The sequence below is a fragment of the Aulostomus chinensis genome, chromosome 10, assembly GCF_037954235.1.
Source record: "Aulostomus chinensis isolate RoL2024-O1b breed Wild chromosome 10, RoL_Achi_v1.0, whole genome shotgun sequence".
Lineage (NCBI taxonomy): Eukaryota > Metazoa > Chordata > Actinopteri > Syngnathiformes > Aulostomidae > Aulostomus > Aulostomus chinensis.
Window position 1 is genome coordinate 15,539,596 of NC_141329.1, and position 19,692 is coordinate 15,559,287.

Below are 19,692 nucleotides of genomic sequence, written 5' to 3' on the forward strand. Positions count from 1 at the left end.
CAATATGTCAAGTAGGCAGACTGCCATGGATGTCGCAAAGTTTACACACCATCTTTTTTGCTTTGTGATAATTTAAATTACTCCAGTAATTTGGAAGGCTTTGGTCTTTAAATACTTTAACATACAACTGCCCTTAAGTTTGATTCCACTTCAACTTTCATGATTGCTTAAAATAATAGCACTGCATGCAGCTGTTTACATCATTTACCAATGAATTAAAAGTATTAATGGACTTCATAGTTAGCAAGCATACTATTTGAGGAGTGTCTTACCGTTTGTTCTGTTTTTTTCCATTATCCAGTCCTCTGAACCATGCACCCTATGCCCATGTTATCCTGCTAAAGATGGAGTGAAGGACCCTGAGGGCAAAAAGAAGATCCCAAAGATTTTCTTTGGCACACGCACACATAAACAGATAACGCAGATTACCCATGAGCTGAAGCGCACTGTTTACTCAAGTGTGCCAATGACCATCCTATCCAGCAGAGATCATACGTGTGTCAATCCAGAGGTGGCACCCCATTCCAACCGCAATGAACGCTGCAAAGACCTACTGGAGGGCAAGGATGTGAGAATGGACACACACACACACACACACACACACACACAGTGTAACCAAATTTTTAACTGTAGCTTTTTAATGTTTTTGTTATTAAATACTAAAGGTTGATTTTTTTAAATAATAAAATGGTTGACAGCAACTGTATTTATCTTCAATACACATGGATGTGTTTACAATCTAGTGTATTTCCTGCGACAAGCATCACAACTCTAGTCCATTTCTATATTTTTTGATGATTGCAGCCTGTTTGAGGTTTTTTAATTTAAGGTTTGAATCTTTAAAAAACATCACAAATATATATATTGGGATGAACAAAGTATTAGGAACATCTATCCGTATTGTCAGGAAGAGTTCAACAACAAGGCAAATGGCATCCTCTAAAATGACCATCGAAATACACCTCATCACAAACAGTTCAGTAAAAACTGAACAAGGATTTATTAACTTTTATTCAGGAATATCTAATAAATTGTAAAGTGACATTCACTTTGTGACCCAATTCAGTACCTTTGCCATGAATTCTTCTTTCACAAAGAATATTATTCATCTTCAAGTGATGCTGTCAAAGATTCATTAATTTAACTATATATTTATTTTTGAGGCTGTATTGCTGTTGTGTTGAACTGGGCTTCATTATATTTGGAGGTATTTCTTGTATTTGGTCAGGCCAGGAGCATGCATTAAAATACAAACCGTAATTGTGATCCAATTAAGTCCAAATTCAGAGAATATTGGGGGAGTTGTGTCTTTGGAGACAAAGTGGGTTGCTATGGCTCTTCCAGAGCCGAAGAAAAATGTTCAAATAGTTCCCAATGAACATGGAATAGGAGTATATATATACTTCCACCTAAAGTAAAGTACAGTACCTGCTGATTCATAAAAGGGATTGTTGTGATGCCATGTTTGGGAATTATGACATTGCACAGATTAAAATGACCAAAAGAAACCAATTAATTCTAGATTTATCTGATATTTTTAAACTTGAACACATCTACTTTTTAACTGCTCACCAGCAGAACCCAAATTTTATATTTCTGAAGAAATTACAACACAAATAATTGTACCGTAAATAAAGTAATGTGAAGAGACCTTTACTCACAATTTTTGACTCACCCAGTAACACAAAGAGACAAGTAACTGAAGCTGGACACGAAAGTTTTTCAACAATATAACCTCAGAGCTGCAATTATACTGTTACAACATCTACAATGTTCTAACAGACTATTTTTGACAAACTGAAATGTCAAGAGCCATTGAGCAACCTTTTTCAGAGACCTGAGACACTCGTTACCCCCTGTACTGTCTTAAAATTGAGACACGTACTGTAATGAGGACAATTATGCTGTCATTGGAGGTGTTTGCCCCTCATTGCAGCCGTCTCACTCTTACATATGAAAGGGCTGGCCCAGTCATAACCCCACACAAGTGGGAGTTACTAATGATATAGGTTTTCATTGCCTTAGGGCTTGTCTAGTCATTATCAAGTTCCCATGCTTTACTGACAGTACTTCATAAACAAAAATGCATATTGTTCATGAGTTCTCTATGTTTTCAGTCAGAAGACCCATCCCCTGTTTTAAAGGTCCACTGTGTTGGATCGAGGGGCAAAAATGGAACTAAATATACATTACCATGTAAACTGTATTTGTATTTGTGTACAATCATCTGAAATTAAGGATAATTTTATTAAGTACACTTATACAATAGCCACTTATACAGTGGGATGGTGCTGAGTTTTTGCTACCCCATTGTTTGATTCTGTATATTCTTCCAGTGCTCTGCAGTCAGAGGCATGACACATCATACAACTGGCTGTCCTTTGTAAACAGATAATAATACAGCACTATGGCTACTTTGACTGCCATTGGTCAGTGGTGGAAGATTCTGTCCCCCATTTGTCTCTGCATATTTTTTATGCAGACAGTTAGTCTTGAACAAACTTTGTCCATATACTAATTAAAAGAGAAATTGGATTAAAAACCAGTTCACAACAATATAGCAGAGACTGTATATTAGATGTGGAAGAGATTTCCCTACATCATCTCACTGTACAACAGTTAAGCCAAAAATAGTCCTGTCTATCTCAACCACAAATGATTGTTTTTCTGTAAAACAGCTAGCTATCATGGTTATGAAAATTTGTTATATCTCCTTTCCACTTTAAGATTGTTACGTTCCTTGGTCACACATGTAACAAAGATCAATTCAATTGACTTCAAGTCATCATCATTGCATTGTCATTAACCACAATTAAATATGAGTGTGAAAAGCAGCAGCTTATTATTGCACATTGTGTTGGTAGGGTATCATAATTTTGTAATTGTAATGAGCAAGATATTTAACATGTCAGGATGGTATTGTATATGTGATATACACTAAACAATTTGCACATACTTAAGCTTGTTATTTATTTGATGGTATTTTGGTAAAAACATTTCTGAATTTTTGAAGTGCAAGTTTCTAATGCTTTGTAGCATCTTCTAAAGGGCAGCACGGTACCAAGGTGGTGTAGAGGAACTTTCTGTGGTGAAGGAATTCATCAGACATGAGAAACAGGCTGCAGACTCAGAGATGGGTTACTCTGGACCACTTTACTGGACATGTCCACAACAGATATACAAGGTTCACTCTGAGATGAGGTTGAGTCAGCTTCCCCAGAACATCTCTGTCCAACCACCTTTAACAGTCATGCTTATAATGTCAGGCACTACCCAGTATTTCTGAATTAGAACATTCTGTACAGATGTGACCTTCATGTAGTCTAAACACAGCTACGTTTATAGACAACGCTGGTGCCCTAAGTGTCAGCTTCACTATCAGTAAGTTATCTGACTTCAAATTTACAATTATGAAAGGCACTACAGGTTTACTCCCCCGACCCGGGTCAAGGCCATGGGGTCAGGCCAGCTTTTAACCTTAAAGACAAATTATGTATCTGAAGAAACTTAAAACAGAGGATAGCAGCTAAAATTTCTTATGATTGTCCTGTATGTATGTCTTGAAGAACTACAGCTACCTCCGTGAATTAAGAATCCGTGTAGAACCTGGGAGGTGTGTTGGAGATGTGATGTCATACCACCCTTTTTCTTGCATCATGCTGTACATCAGCCTGATAACATCTTAAATGACAGAAACTCTGACTTGGATTTATGCCTTTGCATGGTTTAGCTGAGAGTTGGCAGCTTTATGATTTCAGATTGTATGTCTATATGTCTGTTCATCTGCCCCATTCTTTTTAAAGCATCATCTCAAGAAGGCCTTGAAGGAATTTCTTCAAATTTTGCACGAATATCTTCTTGGGATTAGGGATGAACTGGAAAATTTTTGGTGGTCCAAGTCAAAGATATTTTATAGCAGATTGCTTTCCAAGATGCTCGGTTTTGGACATGTAAGGCTGAAAAAAAAAAAAAAAAAAAAAAAGCACTTTGTTGGTACAAAACCTGCCAGAAACTTCTCAGAGTCACACTGAGTGACTATTCAAGAACACATGCGGGGGTGTTTACCAGTACCATTGTTGGTACTGCTATTAAGACTAACTGTGCACAACTAGAAGTAATATAGACAGTAATTGAAAAATGAGAAGGGAGACTGGGGTATAATGTAATGGTCTTGATCGGGTTACATTATATTTTAATTGTAATGAGAGTGTAACTGAGAAAGTTGGTAGGACCAGTGCGAGTAGTTGAAAAGTTAGTTTAGTTAGAGCCCTGTGCTAAGATGCCACTAAATTCTTTCCTGCTGCTGTACTACTGTCCTTTGATAGAGCAGTAAATTGCCCCATACTTTTTTAGAGATGAGAGTTTGGCTGTTCATTCAAAAATGTGAACAAGGACAATGACTCCTATTCAGTCAGTTAATTCAGCCATTATTTCATTAGGTGATTACAATTGTGTCTGGAGGTTACTGAGTGCAATAGTGTGCAGTACTTGTGTGACAGTGTCATCTGAAGCATTTTTTTAGGGGTAAAGAAGGTGGTACATCTACAGAAAGCACCTCTGGTGATCCAATAATTGCGGCTTATTAGATGATATTTCTTCACACATCTATTATATCCACTGTGTAAGTGTCAAGACATGTAACCCCCTTCAAAAGCAGGGACACCTGATCTAAAGCAGCATCTGAAATACTGTACATTACTTCTGCTTAAAGTTGAAACTAGAAAGAAGAGGAGAAAATTTGAAAATGTTACAGGCACTTTATATTCTCTGTGGACCAGATGTGACAAAAAAAGAGGCAGTTTTCTTTTTCTTTCAAAAATGATGTTTGGTTGACAGAGGATGCCATCTTTTTTATTCCTGTCTGCTATCATTTAGTGAAATAGTTAAAACCATTTTAACTTAAAATTTTGTAAGAAGAGGAAAGGCCAGCAACACTTGTGTTCGTCTAAACTCAAAAGAGCTTTTTAATGCACATAGGGCTTAACACAGACTGGTTTCGACAGCGTCTTCATCAGTGTGTAGCCTAAAACGGGGGTGGTGCATTTAAATAGCAGGCACACTCGCAGCAGTAGTCAGTCAGTTAATCAATTATAGATATTCATTAAGTCAGATAAATGCATCAAGTTATCAACGATACCAAAGGATGACTATCTAAAGTAAAAAAAAAAAAAAAAAAAATGCAGGTCAATTATTATAATATAAAGAGATAAAGCAGATCAGCACAGTCAGGCAATAAAGCGCTGAATAGTTATAGTGCCTTACATACATAATATTAATCACATATCAAGATACACTGTCACAATAATGCAACCCACACACAAGCAGAGTATATAGCATTATAGAAAACAACCCAACAGTAGCTTCTCATTCACTCCCCCTCTCTTCAGAAGTTTAACTTCTTCTATGCCCTGAAATCTCAATGAGCACACACCATGGCCAGCACTATTAAAGTGTCTAGCTACACAAGATTTCTAATCAGAGTTCCTAATGATACACTTGTGTTTAGAAATGCGACTTCTAAGTTCTCTCTTGGTCTTGCCGACATAACATAGGCGACATGGACATTTAAGTGGATATACAACAAATTTAGTTCTGCATGAAATTCTACTTTTTATAGGGAATTTGTGCCCTGAATGGGGATGGGAGAAGTGATGACCTCTAATCATAGTATTACATTGAACACAGTTATGACAAGAGAAGTTACCATTTGGAAGACATGATAGGAAATGTTGAAGACGAGCAAAATAACCTGCTCTAACCAATCAGTCACTTAAATCGGGAGCACATTTTTGGGCAAAATTGGGGGTCTCCTGAATTACATGGCCTACTTGAGGATCACTCTTCAGAATGTACCAATATTTCTTGATACACTTCTTAAGATCAACAGTAGATGATGATCTTAAGAAGTGTATTCTTTCATGTATTATTGTGCCCTGCACCCCTGAATTTTTTTGTGACATTTTGTTGAGTGTGCGTGTTTTTCTTTCGCTCTTAACTTGAAATTTTTGTCTTGGTGGTGTGTCACTTTGGTCAAGAGTAAAATCTGTCCAGAAATAGGATACATAGCCTTAGCGTCTTAGTGTTGTGACCAAAACTTCTGAATCAGTACCCTAAAAGTAAGGGTCTGGCCAGGTTCCATCTGGATGACCACTAACAAATGCTATCATATCAAATCTTATTTGTCACTATGTCACTGAAAAAGGTTGTCTGCGTTTTAGGGCAAATCATGCCGTTTCTACCATGGTGTCCAGAAAATGCGGGACCAAAGCACGCTGCAGAGGGTCCATGAACTTCATCGAGCCTGGGACATAGAGGACCTGGTCTCTTTGGGCCAACGGCTCCGGTCATGCTCGTACTACGCTGCCCGTGAACTCATGCAAGGCGCCTATATCATCTTTTGTCCATATAACTACCTGCTGGACCCGATGATCAGGGAGAGTGTAAGTAGAGTTTGGAGCGGCAGGAATTAATAATCTAATAGATTCATGGATGTACAGATGTTGATTATATGTCACCAGCTTTAAAATATACCACAGTAGGCATGATATAACAATTACCCTGTTTCAAATGATAGGGAAGTAACTACAGGTGATAACTGCAAATTGATATTGCATATACAGTTAAGGGATGAACACTTGTACTTCTCTTCACTGCTTTCATTGTCCTCCTACAACAGATGGAGATCGATCTTGCTGGTCACATTGTGGTGCTGGACGAAGCCCATAATATTGAGGACTGTGCTAGGGAGAGTGCCAGCTTCACATTGAATTACAACAGTCTGCAGATGTGCAGGGACGAGCTTGATGGCATGGTCAACAGCAATATCAGACGTTCCAAACACGAGCCCCTTCGGGACTTCTGCTATATTTTGCTGAAGTTGGTGATTAGCAATGCACACTTTTGATATTCTGTGCCTTAAAAATTTAGCTGATAATTGCTTGGTGTTTTTTCATGGTGTAGTTGGATCCAGGAGAGCCAAAGCCTAATGACTGAAAGAGGACATGAGAACGCCTGTAAAGTTTGGAGTGGGAAGGATATACTTGGCATATTCCACAGCCTGGGCATCAATGCTGACACCTTTTGCATGCTGAAGGTACAACAAAAGTCTTTGCTTTACGTATAAGGTTGACCAAATGCTTACAAATCAAATCTTATTTTCTTGTAAATTGCTAGCTGACTGTTAATTTTGTTAACCTCTCCATTCATTACAGCTATTAGCACATATCAACTCCACAGTGCAGTTCCAATCAGGTTTCAAAACCAAACTGAAACCTGACTGTGTGTATCAAGGTAAAGGATGTCACTCCTCACAAATAACAGGGGTCTGGAGCCTGTCCCAGCTAACGTTACATATATCCTGGATGGGTTTCCAGTCTGTCACAGGGCCATCAGGAGCAATTAGGAGCTCAGTGTCTTGCTCAAGGATACTTCGACATGGTCACCGGGGGAAGTGAAGATCGAACCAATGACCCTTCAGTTGCTAGATAGCCACTCTTTCTCCGAGCCACGCCGCCCCCTGAATGAACTACTTATCATTTAATTATATTGTGCGAACATTAAATGCCTTTGCAAATAATAAATCTTCCAATTCTATTGTTGGTCACTAACACTTTTAACAACTTTTGAAGTAGTTGCTCTGCATCTCTGGCTTAGCTGATGCTTCGTCATGTACATTCAAGGGCAAAGGGACTTGAGGGTAAAGTAACAAGAGATATATATCCTCAGTCAAAGAGGTAAACAGTTAAGTATTGTTGTGTATGGGGATATCAGATAATGATACAGAAGAGAATGGTTGATGCTTGTCATTGAGTGTACATTTGTAACTCAACCACAGAAGAGTTTAATCCACTTGGTGAAGAGTTTGTTTACTGTTTAATTTGCCATTTGACCACATATCAGCTCCTCAATCCAGTTAAAATCCATTTCTGATTCCTCCTAAGAAATATATTTAAACAGCTGAATAGACATAAACATAATTGACTAGTGGATTAAATGCTGGAATAAGTTTGTAGTACTCAACTGGGAAACTTTGCCGAAGGGCAGCCTTTAATCCCCTTCGGCAAAGTTAAATATAAGGGGGACGCCCTAATTTACTGGTAATCTGTTACCTTCTTTCAGTTTTAGCTGTGTGATTGGGGAAAAATAACTTTTTTGATGTTTCTGTTTAACACCTGTAACGTGTGGGGATAAAAAATCCCACAAACTATTTGCAAGTGCAAGACACTACGGTAGTTTTATCTTCAATTGTTTCTACGATCTTCTCCCTCACCAGTCAATGTACAGGTGTGCAAATGTTTTGCCTGTAGCATGTAAAATTGTGAAATTTCTGTGTATCTAGTCTGCTCTAACAGACCTGCGCCTTCTTATGTTTATGCTCATGTTAGGGCAGTGTCTCACCCTCAAACACAACAACAACAAAAAAAAACCTATCTTGTTTTTTTTAATGTTGTGTTTTTAATGCAGATATTCTGGTATTAACAGAAGTCTCACATGCCATCTCTGCTGTGTTCTTGTGTGGCAGGAAAACTTGGAAGCAGTATTAGAAAAAGAAGAGCGTGTTGGTGTTGGTAAAGAGGACACATTGCAGGTCGCAACCATCAGTTCCTCCACATCCACTGTCCTCAAAGGCCTCTTCATGGTGCTCAACTTCCTCTACAGAGATAACTGCAGGTTGGAGACAGCCCAGTGATTGCTAGATGAAACACTGTACACAGTTTCAACTGCAAGGAGGTGAAGATAGGATGCATAAAACAAAGACAGGATGCTCAAAATGTGTTTTGCTTTGTTTTCTTCAGTATCAATGCTGTCTGCACACCTTTGGGTGCACAGCAAACAGGGTCAAAGCTCAAGGCTCAATTTCCACCCATAATATCACTGAATGCATGACATTTGAAATGATGTTGGAAATTAGGAACTTTTTTATTAAATGCTTTATTTTTATGACAGCATCCGTCATAAAGAGCCCATGAAATCTTCATTACCCTTTTAGAAAAAAAATCTTTCCATTTATAAAAATATTAACTCTGCTGAAAACAAGTGGACATACAGAGGGAAAAAAAAGTAAAATTAAAGCTGCAAGCAGCGTTGTTAGGGCCTGAGCCCCCGCGCGGCCTACGGCCGCGTCCTTGACACCGGCCCGAATCCAACGGTGTAATCGGCAAATCCCTAGGCCTTGTAGTTTAGGAGATACGAGCCTCAGTGTGCTGCACAGTGTGAGTGTAGAGTTGAGAGCTGGCCCTTTAAGAGCCCCTCCCTTCTCTGCTCGCTCTCTGCCATCTCTGTCAGAGTGGAGAGTAGAGGAGGATTTGACAGTTTTACTGTGAAACACAGTCATAACTCTGCATATATGGGTCAAAAGTGTAATGTAAAGACATCAGTGCGTAGAGTTTTTTCTCAGGAATTCAATGGTGTGCTTTTTGAAGGTGTGAGTGTTTTAATTTAGAAGCGACAAGTGTTTGTTTGAGAGTATGTACATGAGGGCAGAGAAGCTCCAATTGTGGTTTCCATGACTACAGTAAACAAATCTCTGCCATCTCTGTCAGAGCTGAGAGCAGAACTGCCAGCTGGCTCATTAAAATCCCTCCACCGCTGCACTTTCTTTGATCTGTGCTAGAGTGGAGAGAGCGGAGGATTCAGAGAAATGTAGTGTGTAAAAGCTGAATAACTCGGCCTACGTTGGTCAAAAGTAACACAAAATACCATATTTTTGTAGGGATTTTTGTCAGGAATACAGTGATATGTTTTTAAAAGCTGTGCGATGTATGGTATAGACGTGAGAAGCATTTGTTTGAGAGTATGTACCCTGAGAGGACACGCTCCCCCCATAGACTTCCATTGTAAGCGTGAAACGTGTCTCCCCCACTTTGAGGGCTTATAAAATCCAAACCGAGCGCGTAGTATATTAGCCTTTAAAGATTTTTGAAGAGCACAGTTGGGAGAGTAATGTGTGAAAGTTTGGAAGCCCTGGCATTTACGGTTTAGGAGGAGATAGATTTTGTTCGGGGAGTAAAAAAAGTCCTGATTTTGACAGTTTTGTCCAATTTGTGGACATTCTGTTGGAGATAGGCGAGGGGTCAGAGTGTAAGAATTGTTCGTCTTGATGAGATGAGTCCAACGGTGTTGGTCCCATGTTTGTGGGAGTTTTGTGTGAGGAGTTATAGCGCGCAAAATTAAAAAAAAATTATCTTTTTTTTGTGTGGCTTCCTCGGTGGCGCTATAGACTTTTGTGGCGTTTTTGTTTTTGATTAGTGAATGTTGAGACATACCGAACGATTGTGCCGAATTTCAGCAAATTTCATGCATGTTCAGGGGGTCAAATTAGATTATGCGCGTTATGCGCATTATGCGCATATAGCGCGCACTCATTGAGAGCAAGAACAGTATAATACCAGGTTTTGAATGGGTGTGTATGTGAAAACTGGCTCCGGGCCATCTGACCCAGTTGCCTCATGGGTGTTGGGGGGGCCTGGGACACTGTGTAGTGTGTGTTTTTAGTGTTTTTAGTGCTGCTAATGTGTTGCTCTGCCTAGCAAACATAATAGGGTCTTCGCCAGAAGTACCTTCTGGCTCAGGCCCTAAAAAAAGATGCACAGCTACATCAGATGTGTTGTAACTAGATGAGGGATGTTTTATGGAGGTGCATTTGTTATTTTGTTTGAAGCAAGGCTCACAGTGTTAGACAATGAAGAATGTAACATTAGCTCAGTGCAGTTTTTTTTATGTCTGCAGGTTTTCTGAAGACTACCAAATTGCTTTGCAGAAGAGCTACATTTGGATGAACAGAGTTCCACCTGACATCCCTGATGCACAGGGCTTCATAGTCCGGCCACGCCACAGACAACGCCAAAGCATCCGAATCAAGACAGAAGTCCTGACACTGAGCTTCTGGTGCCTCAACCCTGCTATGGTGAGGTCAGACATGGCACACCTGCCATGTAGTCCAGATTAGTCTACTTGTATATAATTTAAGTCTTAAAAGATGAAGAGGTTATACCTTGAAGAATGAGAGATAAGGTCTGACATTGAAGATAAAGATAAAAGTAAAATGTCATTTCATATTTATAAAATATAAAGACTTCCTGTTGTTTAATCACAAATGAGCCATCACATCCTTTTGATAGGAAGTGAGGATAACAGCTGAAGCACCTACCAGATTTTCATTGTGTCTTTGTCTCTTAGATATTTTCTGACTTACATGGGACAGTGCACAGCATTATTCTAACCTCAGGGACACTGGCACCAATGGAATCCTTCTCCTCAGAACTTGGGGTGAAATTTTCCATTCAGCTGGAGGCCAATCATGTTATCAACAAGTCCCAGGTCAGTATGCCATGTCACTATGCCTTGAGGAAGTCTCATTTTATGTATGTCCCTGCATAGTTCTGCTTTTTTATTTTGTCGTAGTGCAGTATTTCAACTAGGTCTACTTTTCATTTATTGTTACTTTTTTAGTGATTATGCATGAATGCAGCTACCTCTCAGTGCTCTGCACAATTACTTGGTTTCCTCAGTGAGCAGAGTCATTCGTCAAGCTAAAATGTGCCAATTGTTCCTCTACTTATAATTTATATGTTGCTTCAAAGTGGAAAACAAATAGGGGGAGCATGACCTTAATGAGGTTCCAGCAGCTGGCTCTTTGGGGGAGCTGTGCAGGTCACTATTAATAATGTATGTTATTGACAGAATTGAACCACAGTTGTGGAAATGCAGATAAAAAAACATAAAACAGATGGTGAAAAATCTATCTCTGATGCTCATATGCTTTACATTGATGTACCTGCATTCAAACCTGTGGGTTTATTTAATGTTGGGTTAGGCTTTTGGAGAACACTGAATCTAATTTTAGCAAAAATTGATAAAAGTAATTTATACCGTATGAAAAATGGATTATGTGTGCTAAACATTGTCCAGCAGGTGTCATAGTCATGCCATTTGTTTGCAGTCAGCTGAAGGCATTTGTGGATAATCACAAGTCTTACTGTTTAAGTTAGATGCTGTAATAGCAGGAGAAGCATGTCAGTTTTTATGATAAAAACTATGAAGATTATGTCCCGGATAATGTGAGTTGAAATCATATACAAAGGACCTAGGACTTATACATAACTATGATGACTTAGACTTTACTCAGCATTACTTAGTAGGTTTTTAAATGATGTCGGTGTGCAGGCATGCACATCATAATGAAAATATAATGTCATATGAAATTGTTCCAGGTTTGGGTTGGAACTGTGGGTGCAGGACCCCAAGGCAGAAAACTCTGTGCTACTTATCAGCATGCTGAAACATTTGCCTTCCAAGATGAGCTGGGTGCCCTGCTATTGCATGTGTGTCAAGTTGTTGCCAAGGGTGTGCTCTGTTTTTTGCCCTCCTACAAGGTAAGTATTCCTCTAGCACATTTTCTACTAGAACAATTCTTCATAGCTGGCTATGAAATCATTAGTAAGAAGTGTACATGTCCATTAAACTGTCTTAATATGTCATGATGGATATGCTTATTGCTTTTAAAATGTAGGAATTAATTTTGACATTTAAACTTTGTGTCCTTTGAGGATGTTCTAAGCAGTTCTAAGCTTGATGCCAGTTTTAAATCACATTTTCAGTAGTGTGCAAATAGTTTTACAAAATCATTAGTATCATTTTTTTTTAAATACTGCATTGTTTTATGCATTTGGTTTAAGTAGAGAATACAATTCTCTCAATGATTCCTGATCAATTTTAATTGTGCAACAAAAGAGTTAGATTTCATTAGTTTTATTAAGTCACAGTGTGAAAATAATGTTGAAACAATGTAGCTTAAAGGTATGCCTGACAGCCTATAACCTGTTAAAAATAAATTACATTTCTTATTCTTCTTTGTTTTCAAGGGCATAGACAACCAACATCATTCTTTTGCAGTGAGTAACAGTCAGATAAACGTGCCTTCTTTTATTGAAGGAATTGTGAAGCTTGGAGGTATACAGTAATGATTCTCTGAGTTAAAGGTGTCATATTGGTAGAGGTATTTTTTTTAATTAAAACATAATTTTTACATTTGACCACTGGGAGGAGCTAGAGACCAAACATTGTAGTCAGGACTGCTGCTTTAGTTCTTGATTATGTTTCTTCATGCAACTATTTTATTACAGTTTTTGGATTCAAGTACAGATGCTGCTGGTGTTATGTTACATTAGAGGCCTACATTTAAATCGAGGTACTTGTTGAGTACTTGGATGCAGTCAGTCTCTCTGAACTGTATCTTCTTTCAATTAATAAGGGTGCTCTTAAGAGCACACTCATAGACATCTTGTTCTCTTTTGTCAGTTGTCCGTTTTTGGTCATGAATGATTAATATCCACTGTAGCTTGGTTGTCACTTAAGCTTACTAAGGCTCAATTGGACATCAGTCATTTTGATGTGATGAACATTACTTGCTAAAATTGCTTTAGTAAAACTTGCCAGTTCACAATATAACATACAGCAGAGAACGCAGAGCTTGGGAGTTTAAATTTATTTAGTGAAGTAAAATTATGACATGAAAAATATTTTTTCACCAGCATATAGCTGCTTTATATTTTGTTCATGCCTGTAAGAAACAGTTGGGTGTTCCTGCATAAAAGTTATTTGATTGAGGCCTGAGACCTTCAATTAAAGGTTATTAGACTCATTCATAGACAATACATAATGATTTGAAGACTGAGGCAATGTGCAGGTGTGGATTTTATCATTTGCACATGTAAGCAAATTATCAAGCATGTACTGTAAACTAACTGACTAAAATTATACTTTGTAAAGTGTTGTGCCTTGTACACAATGTATTTACCAAGATAACAAACACAAAACTGACTTCATAAACTTGGACGACAGTTGCAGCAGTATAACTTGGGTTTGCAGCGACAGATGTTGAACAAGTAACTTCACGCTGCAAAGTTTGTCTTAAGCCCATTGCAACACAAAGCAGCAGCACAACGAACTTATTTCAGCATCTAAAACAGAGGCATCCAGCCAAGTGGGAGAAATGCCACTCTTTGCAAGGGGAACAAGACGGCTATAACCAACAAACTCCCACTAAAAAACAGCTTACTGTGGTGGAATCATTTACCCACGGGACCATGTAAGATAAGAAAGGGGCACGATGGACAGCAAACACTGAAGTGGTCCCTTTGCACTTTGCTAAAGATATGGTACCCATATATACAGTGGTTAGTTAAGTTTTTAATAAAGTAAAACCAGAACTTGTTTTGAGTTCTCTCTGTCCTTTGTACTTCTTATTTTCTTAAAAAAATCAGAAAAAATAGTGAATTGAATTTTTTGTGAAAAAATCTGAGATTTTATTTTTAGTCCATATCGCCAAGGCCTAATATGTACACACACACACACACACACACACACACACACACATATATATTCTGCGTGTGTGTGTGTGTGTATACATATATATATATATATATATATATGTATATATATATATATATGTATATATATATATATATATATGTATATATATATATATGTATATATATATATGTATATATATATGTATATATATATATATGTATATATATATATGTATATATATATGTATATATATATATGTATATATATATGTATATATATATGTATATATATATATGTGTATATATATATGTGTATATATATATATGTATATATATATATGTGTATATATATATATGTGTATATATATATATGTATATATATATATATATACACTACCAGTCAAAATGTTTGGACACACCTTCTCATTTGATGGTTTGTCTTTATTATCATGACAATTTACTTTGTAGATTCTCACTGAAGACATCAAAACTATGAATGAACACATGGAATTATGTAGTAAAATAAAAAAGAATGAAATAACTCAAAACATGTTTTATGGTTTAGATTCTTCAAAATAGTCACCCTTTGCTTTGATTACTGCTTTGCACACTCTTGGCATTCTCTCAAATGAGCTTCATGAGGTTGTCACTTGAAATGGTTTTCCAACAGAGCTGCAGACTGCAAATGCAGATCCAGAGATGCTGACCACTAGTTTGCCCTTTTGCCTTCACTCTGAGGTTCATCTCTTCCCAAACCATCTGATTGGGTTTAGGTGACTGTTTACTGTGGCGGCCAGGTCATCTGACGCTGCACTCCATCACTCCCCCTCTTGGCCAAATATCCCTTAAGGTGTGTTCACACCAAATATGACGTAAATTTTTCACGCGTTTAGATTACCTGTAAAGTCTATGTTGTGACGCGACTAGACGCTCTGGGGGGCGCAAATGATGCTAATAACACGATGCGAAGATGCAAAATTCGTGACTTGTCTACATGCAAGTTGAAAATATTCATTTTGAGCAACAAATCTGCATGACGTGAATCTGCATGATGTTGTGTCGAGAGAGCCTTTCAGCTTTGAGATTCCCCTGGCGTGACGTCACTGACATCAACGGTCCTAGTGCCTGTAGTTGGTGTCCATCCTTGATATCCTGGCACCGATCCTCGCCAACAGGTCATCAAACTGGGCCCTTGTAAGCCTGAAGTACTGCTGGAAATGGCCGTCGTCCAGTCACAGTTCCTGGAATTTACCCAGCTGTGTGTGCCTTTGGATTATGCCATGGATCCAGATAACAAGGTGACAAGGCCCGCTGTGGAGTGAAAACCATTTGATGAGTACATCATGAAGCTCATTGGGAGAAGGCAAGGGTTTACAGCACTGTCAACAAAGCAAATGGTGGCTACTTTGAGGACTCTAGAATATAAAACATGTTTGCAATTATTTAACATTTTTTTCTTTGCTACATAATTCCATATATCTCGCTTCATATATTTGATGTCTTCAGTGTTTATCTACAATGTAGAAAGTCATGAAAATAAGGAAAATCATTGAATGGAGAGGTGTGTCCAAACTTTTGACTGGTAATGTATGTGTATGTAATATATATGTACACATACTCATATTTATGTGTTTATATGTATGTATACATATGTTTTTATGTGTGCATGTATTATTTAAAAATATATACATGTGTCTCGATCGATCAACAAGATCACCAACTTGTTCAGGACTTGAAAGCATTTTGCATAAACAGAGCACCAAACTTTTGGGAATAATTTGGCTCAATGATAAATTGGATTTGAGTGTATGTTTGTGAAATTCTTCTACTGTGAATAGTGAGTGTGTGATATTCATCTTTTTTTTTTTTTTTTTTTTGAAAACACATGGAGACCGTGTGTTTTCCAGGAAACATGAAGGTGTTCTGAGAAATGAGAACCATACATTAACTGCATACACTACCCAGTTCTGTTTATTACTTCACCTTTCAATGACTTGAAAAGAATAAAAGGACGACATACCAATCTTCGTTTCCAGGCAGTTGTCAGTGCTTTTGCAGTATTTATTTATTTATTTTGTCAACACTACTCTGGCTGGAATGTGTAGAGCATACAACAAGAGAAGAGTGGCAGGCCAGAGGTGGCAGGTGGCTTCTTGCCACCCTTCTTGGCGTGATGGTTACTGTGATATTTTGAGGCTGAATAATTTATTCCGCAACAACACATCTTCCCTTGCTACACTGAAATGTGGCTCCTGGCTGCATGTTTCATTAATGCCATTGCCTCCAATTCCTTTCTATAATTCATCAGGAACTAGTGGAGCTGCGATGTGTCGCCACACAGCTCACTGACACTAGGGACATGGGAAAAGAGATGGAGAGAGGCTGGATGAAAACGGGATGAAACAGGAAGGACAGGAGAAAGTGTAAAAGCATTAGAAAAACTACAGTGCACTGCCTCTATCTGGTAGTTCACCACCCCCTCCAAATTGGCAAGATGATATGGCCCACTTTACCATATTACAGGCATAGGCTGAGTGTTGCAACTACCAGGGATAGTAGGACAATAAATTATTCACACTTTGTCATGCCCTCTAACATGCTAGATACGACTCATTTCCACTTATGTTTCTTGTGCTCCCATTTATAGGGAGTGCATAACAATCTTTCTTTCAATTGACAAATACACCGTTCTTCAAAGATGAATAGAATTCTCTCATAGATCTCAGAGTTGCACTGAAATCCAATGAAGTTCAGATTATATAAACCTGAGATTCAGAGTGTGTTGCAGCAAAGCATGATTTATATTTACACAAAAAATATGTTAGCATAAGTGGAACTTTAAAATGTTTTGTTATATTGCTGATGAAGCAAAGGTCTCATCCTGCCTGGCAAATGACATTCAGTTTCAGGACCTTATTGCAGGGCAATAGATAAAAAAAAATATTTCAGACAAAGGTGTGTTTTGGCCAGCCTGTAACTGCATCCTCCTATACTCCAATACTCCTCCAATACTAAAACATATTTATAATATTACCCAAACCCTATTCTCATTGTTGGGCCAAAACTCATTACATTATATGCTGATCATTTTACACTGGTCCAACAGAGTGCAGTTTATCCATTCATGTAACACACACCTCGTCTGAAAAAAATGCATCCACACTAGAAAATTGTTTCTGAAGCTCTACCAAATTCATTCAGCATATGAATAGCATATTTTTTGCTTGTCCTTTTTTTTTATAGTGTTGTTTTGGCTTTACAGTGTTTGAAAACAATAAATGGCTCTCAGCAATTTATGTGCTTGCAGTTTAGACAGTCAATGTTCATTTTCCAACTTTGAAAATATTTTTATGGGCCAAATATCTGTAAAACATATGCGCTTAAAACACATTAATAAAGAACAGTGTAGAGTTTGCTTTGTCAAGGGAACATTATAAATTTAAATTATAGACCATTCATGTCGAAGAGCACCTCACAACTGATGATTCTTATCAAACTTTGACTCTAAACTTAGTAGCTCATGCACAGTTATTGATGAATCTTAGAGAGAAGATCAGTTGTAAAGTAGTTCTCTTCCATTCAAATCCTTCCAATGTAGCCGTTAGTGGTGAAATTCACTGTAGACAAGGGGAACTCACCATAGCATCTTTATGTAGCCTTTTTTCAGCAATGATGGTGAGGGTTTTCAGGTTGCCCTTTCAACCAGTAGTTTTGTGAATTAGATTGTACCAAATAGAATTTCAGAGGGATTCATTTGGTGATCTTATGTGTTAACAACAAATATGACTGAGACCATGACAAGGAATAGTGAATGCAAATATAAGGGTTAGATTAATATTATATGGGATTTTACAGTTTGTGACTAATTGGCCACACTTTCAAATACTAATCAATGTGAAAAACTGGATTTCACTTCATGTTCCTTTACATTTTGTTCAGCTTGGTTTAAGTATTGTCTCTTTGCCCTCTAGTTATGATATGGTTATGATATTGTTTCTCAGCTATACTAATCTTTGTTATTTATTTACTTGCGTGGCATTTTCTAAGAAAAAGCGTACAAAAATGTGTAGATTGATATTTTGTGATCCACTCGACCCTGCCAACTTAACAGCAGGTCTCTCAGATGTTTCCATAAATTATTTATGAATATGCTCTTGTCATATTTCTGTGTGAGCCTTTTAAACACTTGCATGGTTGACAGCTTTTGAAGGTGCAGAAGATCCATCTGACAACACAGTAGAAGGGCCAGCTTTGTACTTACATCCATACATTTGAATTGATTGAAGCAGCAAGGCATTGCTGGTCAGAGCTGAACTCGATGAAAGCAACACATGTACTGTAATAAAAATAATAACACACCATGCAGTCTCAGTAGTTTCAGCCTTAGTGTACTTGTAAATCTTGTCTTTCCAAGACTTTTTTGTTGTTGTATCAGCTCGCACCAGAACGCTATGGCAACAATACAGATGCACTTAGAATATGTTTCAGAGCTACTCTGTATTAGTGGGTTATTTTATAAGTTACATGTTTACAAAAAGACCTGTCGTCACTTTCAGAGCATGTACTCCTGATTTGCTGGAACAGCACCCATTTTGTGTTTCTGACTTACAAACAAAGTGTTGGTTAAACCATATGGGTGAATGAAATGAGTGTTGTTGTTGAGCTAATTTGAAAAATACTAACTGTAGCACAGACATATGCGTAAAGTAGGCTTGCTTGTGTTTTGGTTTCAAGATATCCAGATTGGATATCATTTTTGATTTGTGCAGTGGTTGGTCCATATGATCTTTATATCAAATGGAGTGATTTGGAACACAACATAAAAGAAAAATAGAGAAAAAATAGACCAGAAAATATTAACATGCAGGCAGTGAAGCTTGTCCTCAAGGTGCTTTACCAACATGAATCAAATTAGATCTACAATGCATCATGTTACCACTAAAGTTAGGGCTAGTGAGCAAACAAACTACGAGAGTATGTTGTCTGCTATCAACCCTCGGTGTCAGGGCCATGGAAATTAAATGGATTTTTGAATATGCCAGTGGGCAGTGGTCATATCAGTGGGAAGCCAACCAATCAGTGCAAGAATATATCGAGAAGCAGATCAAATCCTTAAAGGAAAGAGAACATTTTCTCCTGTAAGAATTTTTGTGACACAGGCAAAAAAATGCACATTAAAGATATTGTTGGCCATAACTCATAACTTTTATTCATTCAGAAATTACTGTCATAGGGAAAGTATTTCTTATTTTTTTTAAATTGTGCTGAACTTTTTCTGTCAGAAATAATATTACTTACAAATTAGCTGTGCAGATATGATGATATTGTCTGCCGGACATTATCCCTAAATGTGCCTTGGATGACCTTGTTCCATCATTGT

General features: G+C 37.8%; 1 protein-coding gene across 5 annotated transcripts in view; it reads left to right on the top strand.

Moving 5' to 3' along the window:
* brip1 (BRCA1 interacting helicase 1) overlaps positions 1–19,692 on the top strand; it is a 54,750-nt gene that overhangs the window by 16,135 nt on the left and 18,923 nt on the right. For all 5 annotated transcript variants that reach the window (XM_086216153.1, XM_086216157.1, XM_086216156.1 and 2 more), the window contains exons 7-14: positions 302–568; positions 6,219–6,440; positions 6,677–6,876; positions 6,961–7,093; positions 8,522–8,670; positions 10,729–10,906; positions 11,179–11,319; positions 12,213–12,374. In XM_086216153.1, the coding sequence (XP_086072279.1) occupies positions 302–568; positions 6,219–6,440; positions 6,677–6,876; positions 6,961–7,093; positions 8,522–8,670; positions 10,729–10,906; positions 11,179–11,319; positions 12,213–12,374 (1,452 nt within the window). The remainder of the gene's footprint in view (positions 1–301; positions 569–6,218; positions 6,441–6,676; positions 6,877–6,960; positions 7,094–8,521; positions 8,671–10,728; positions 10,907–11,178; positions 11,320–12,212; positions 12,375–19,692) is intronic.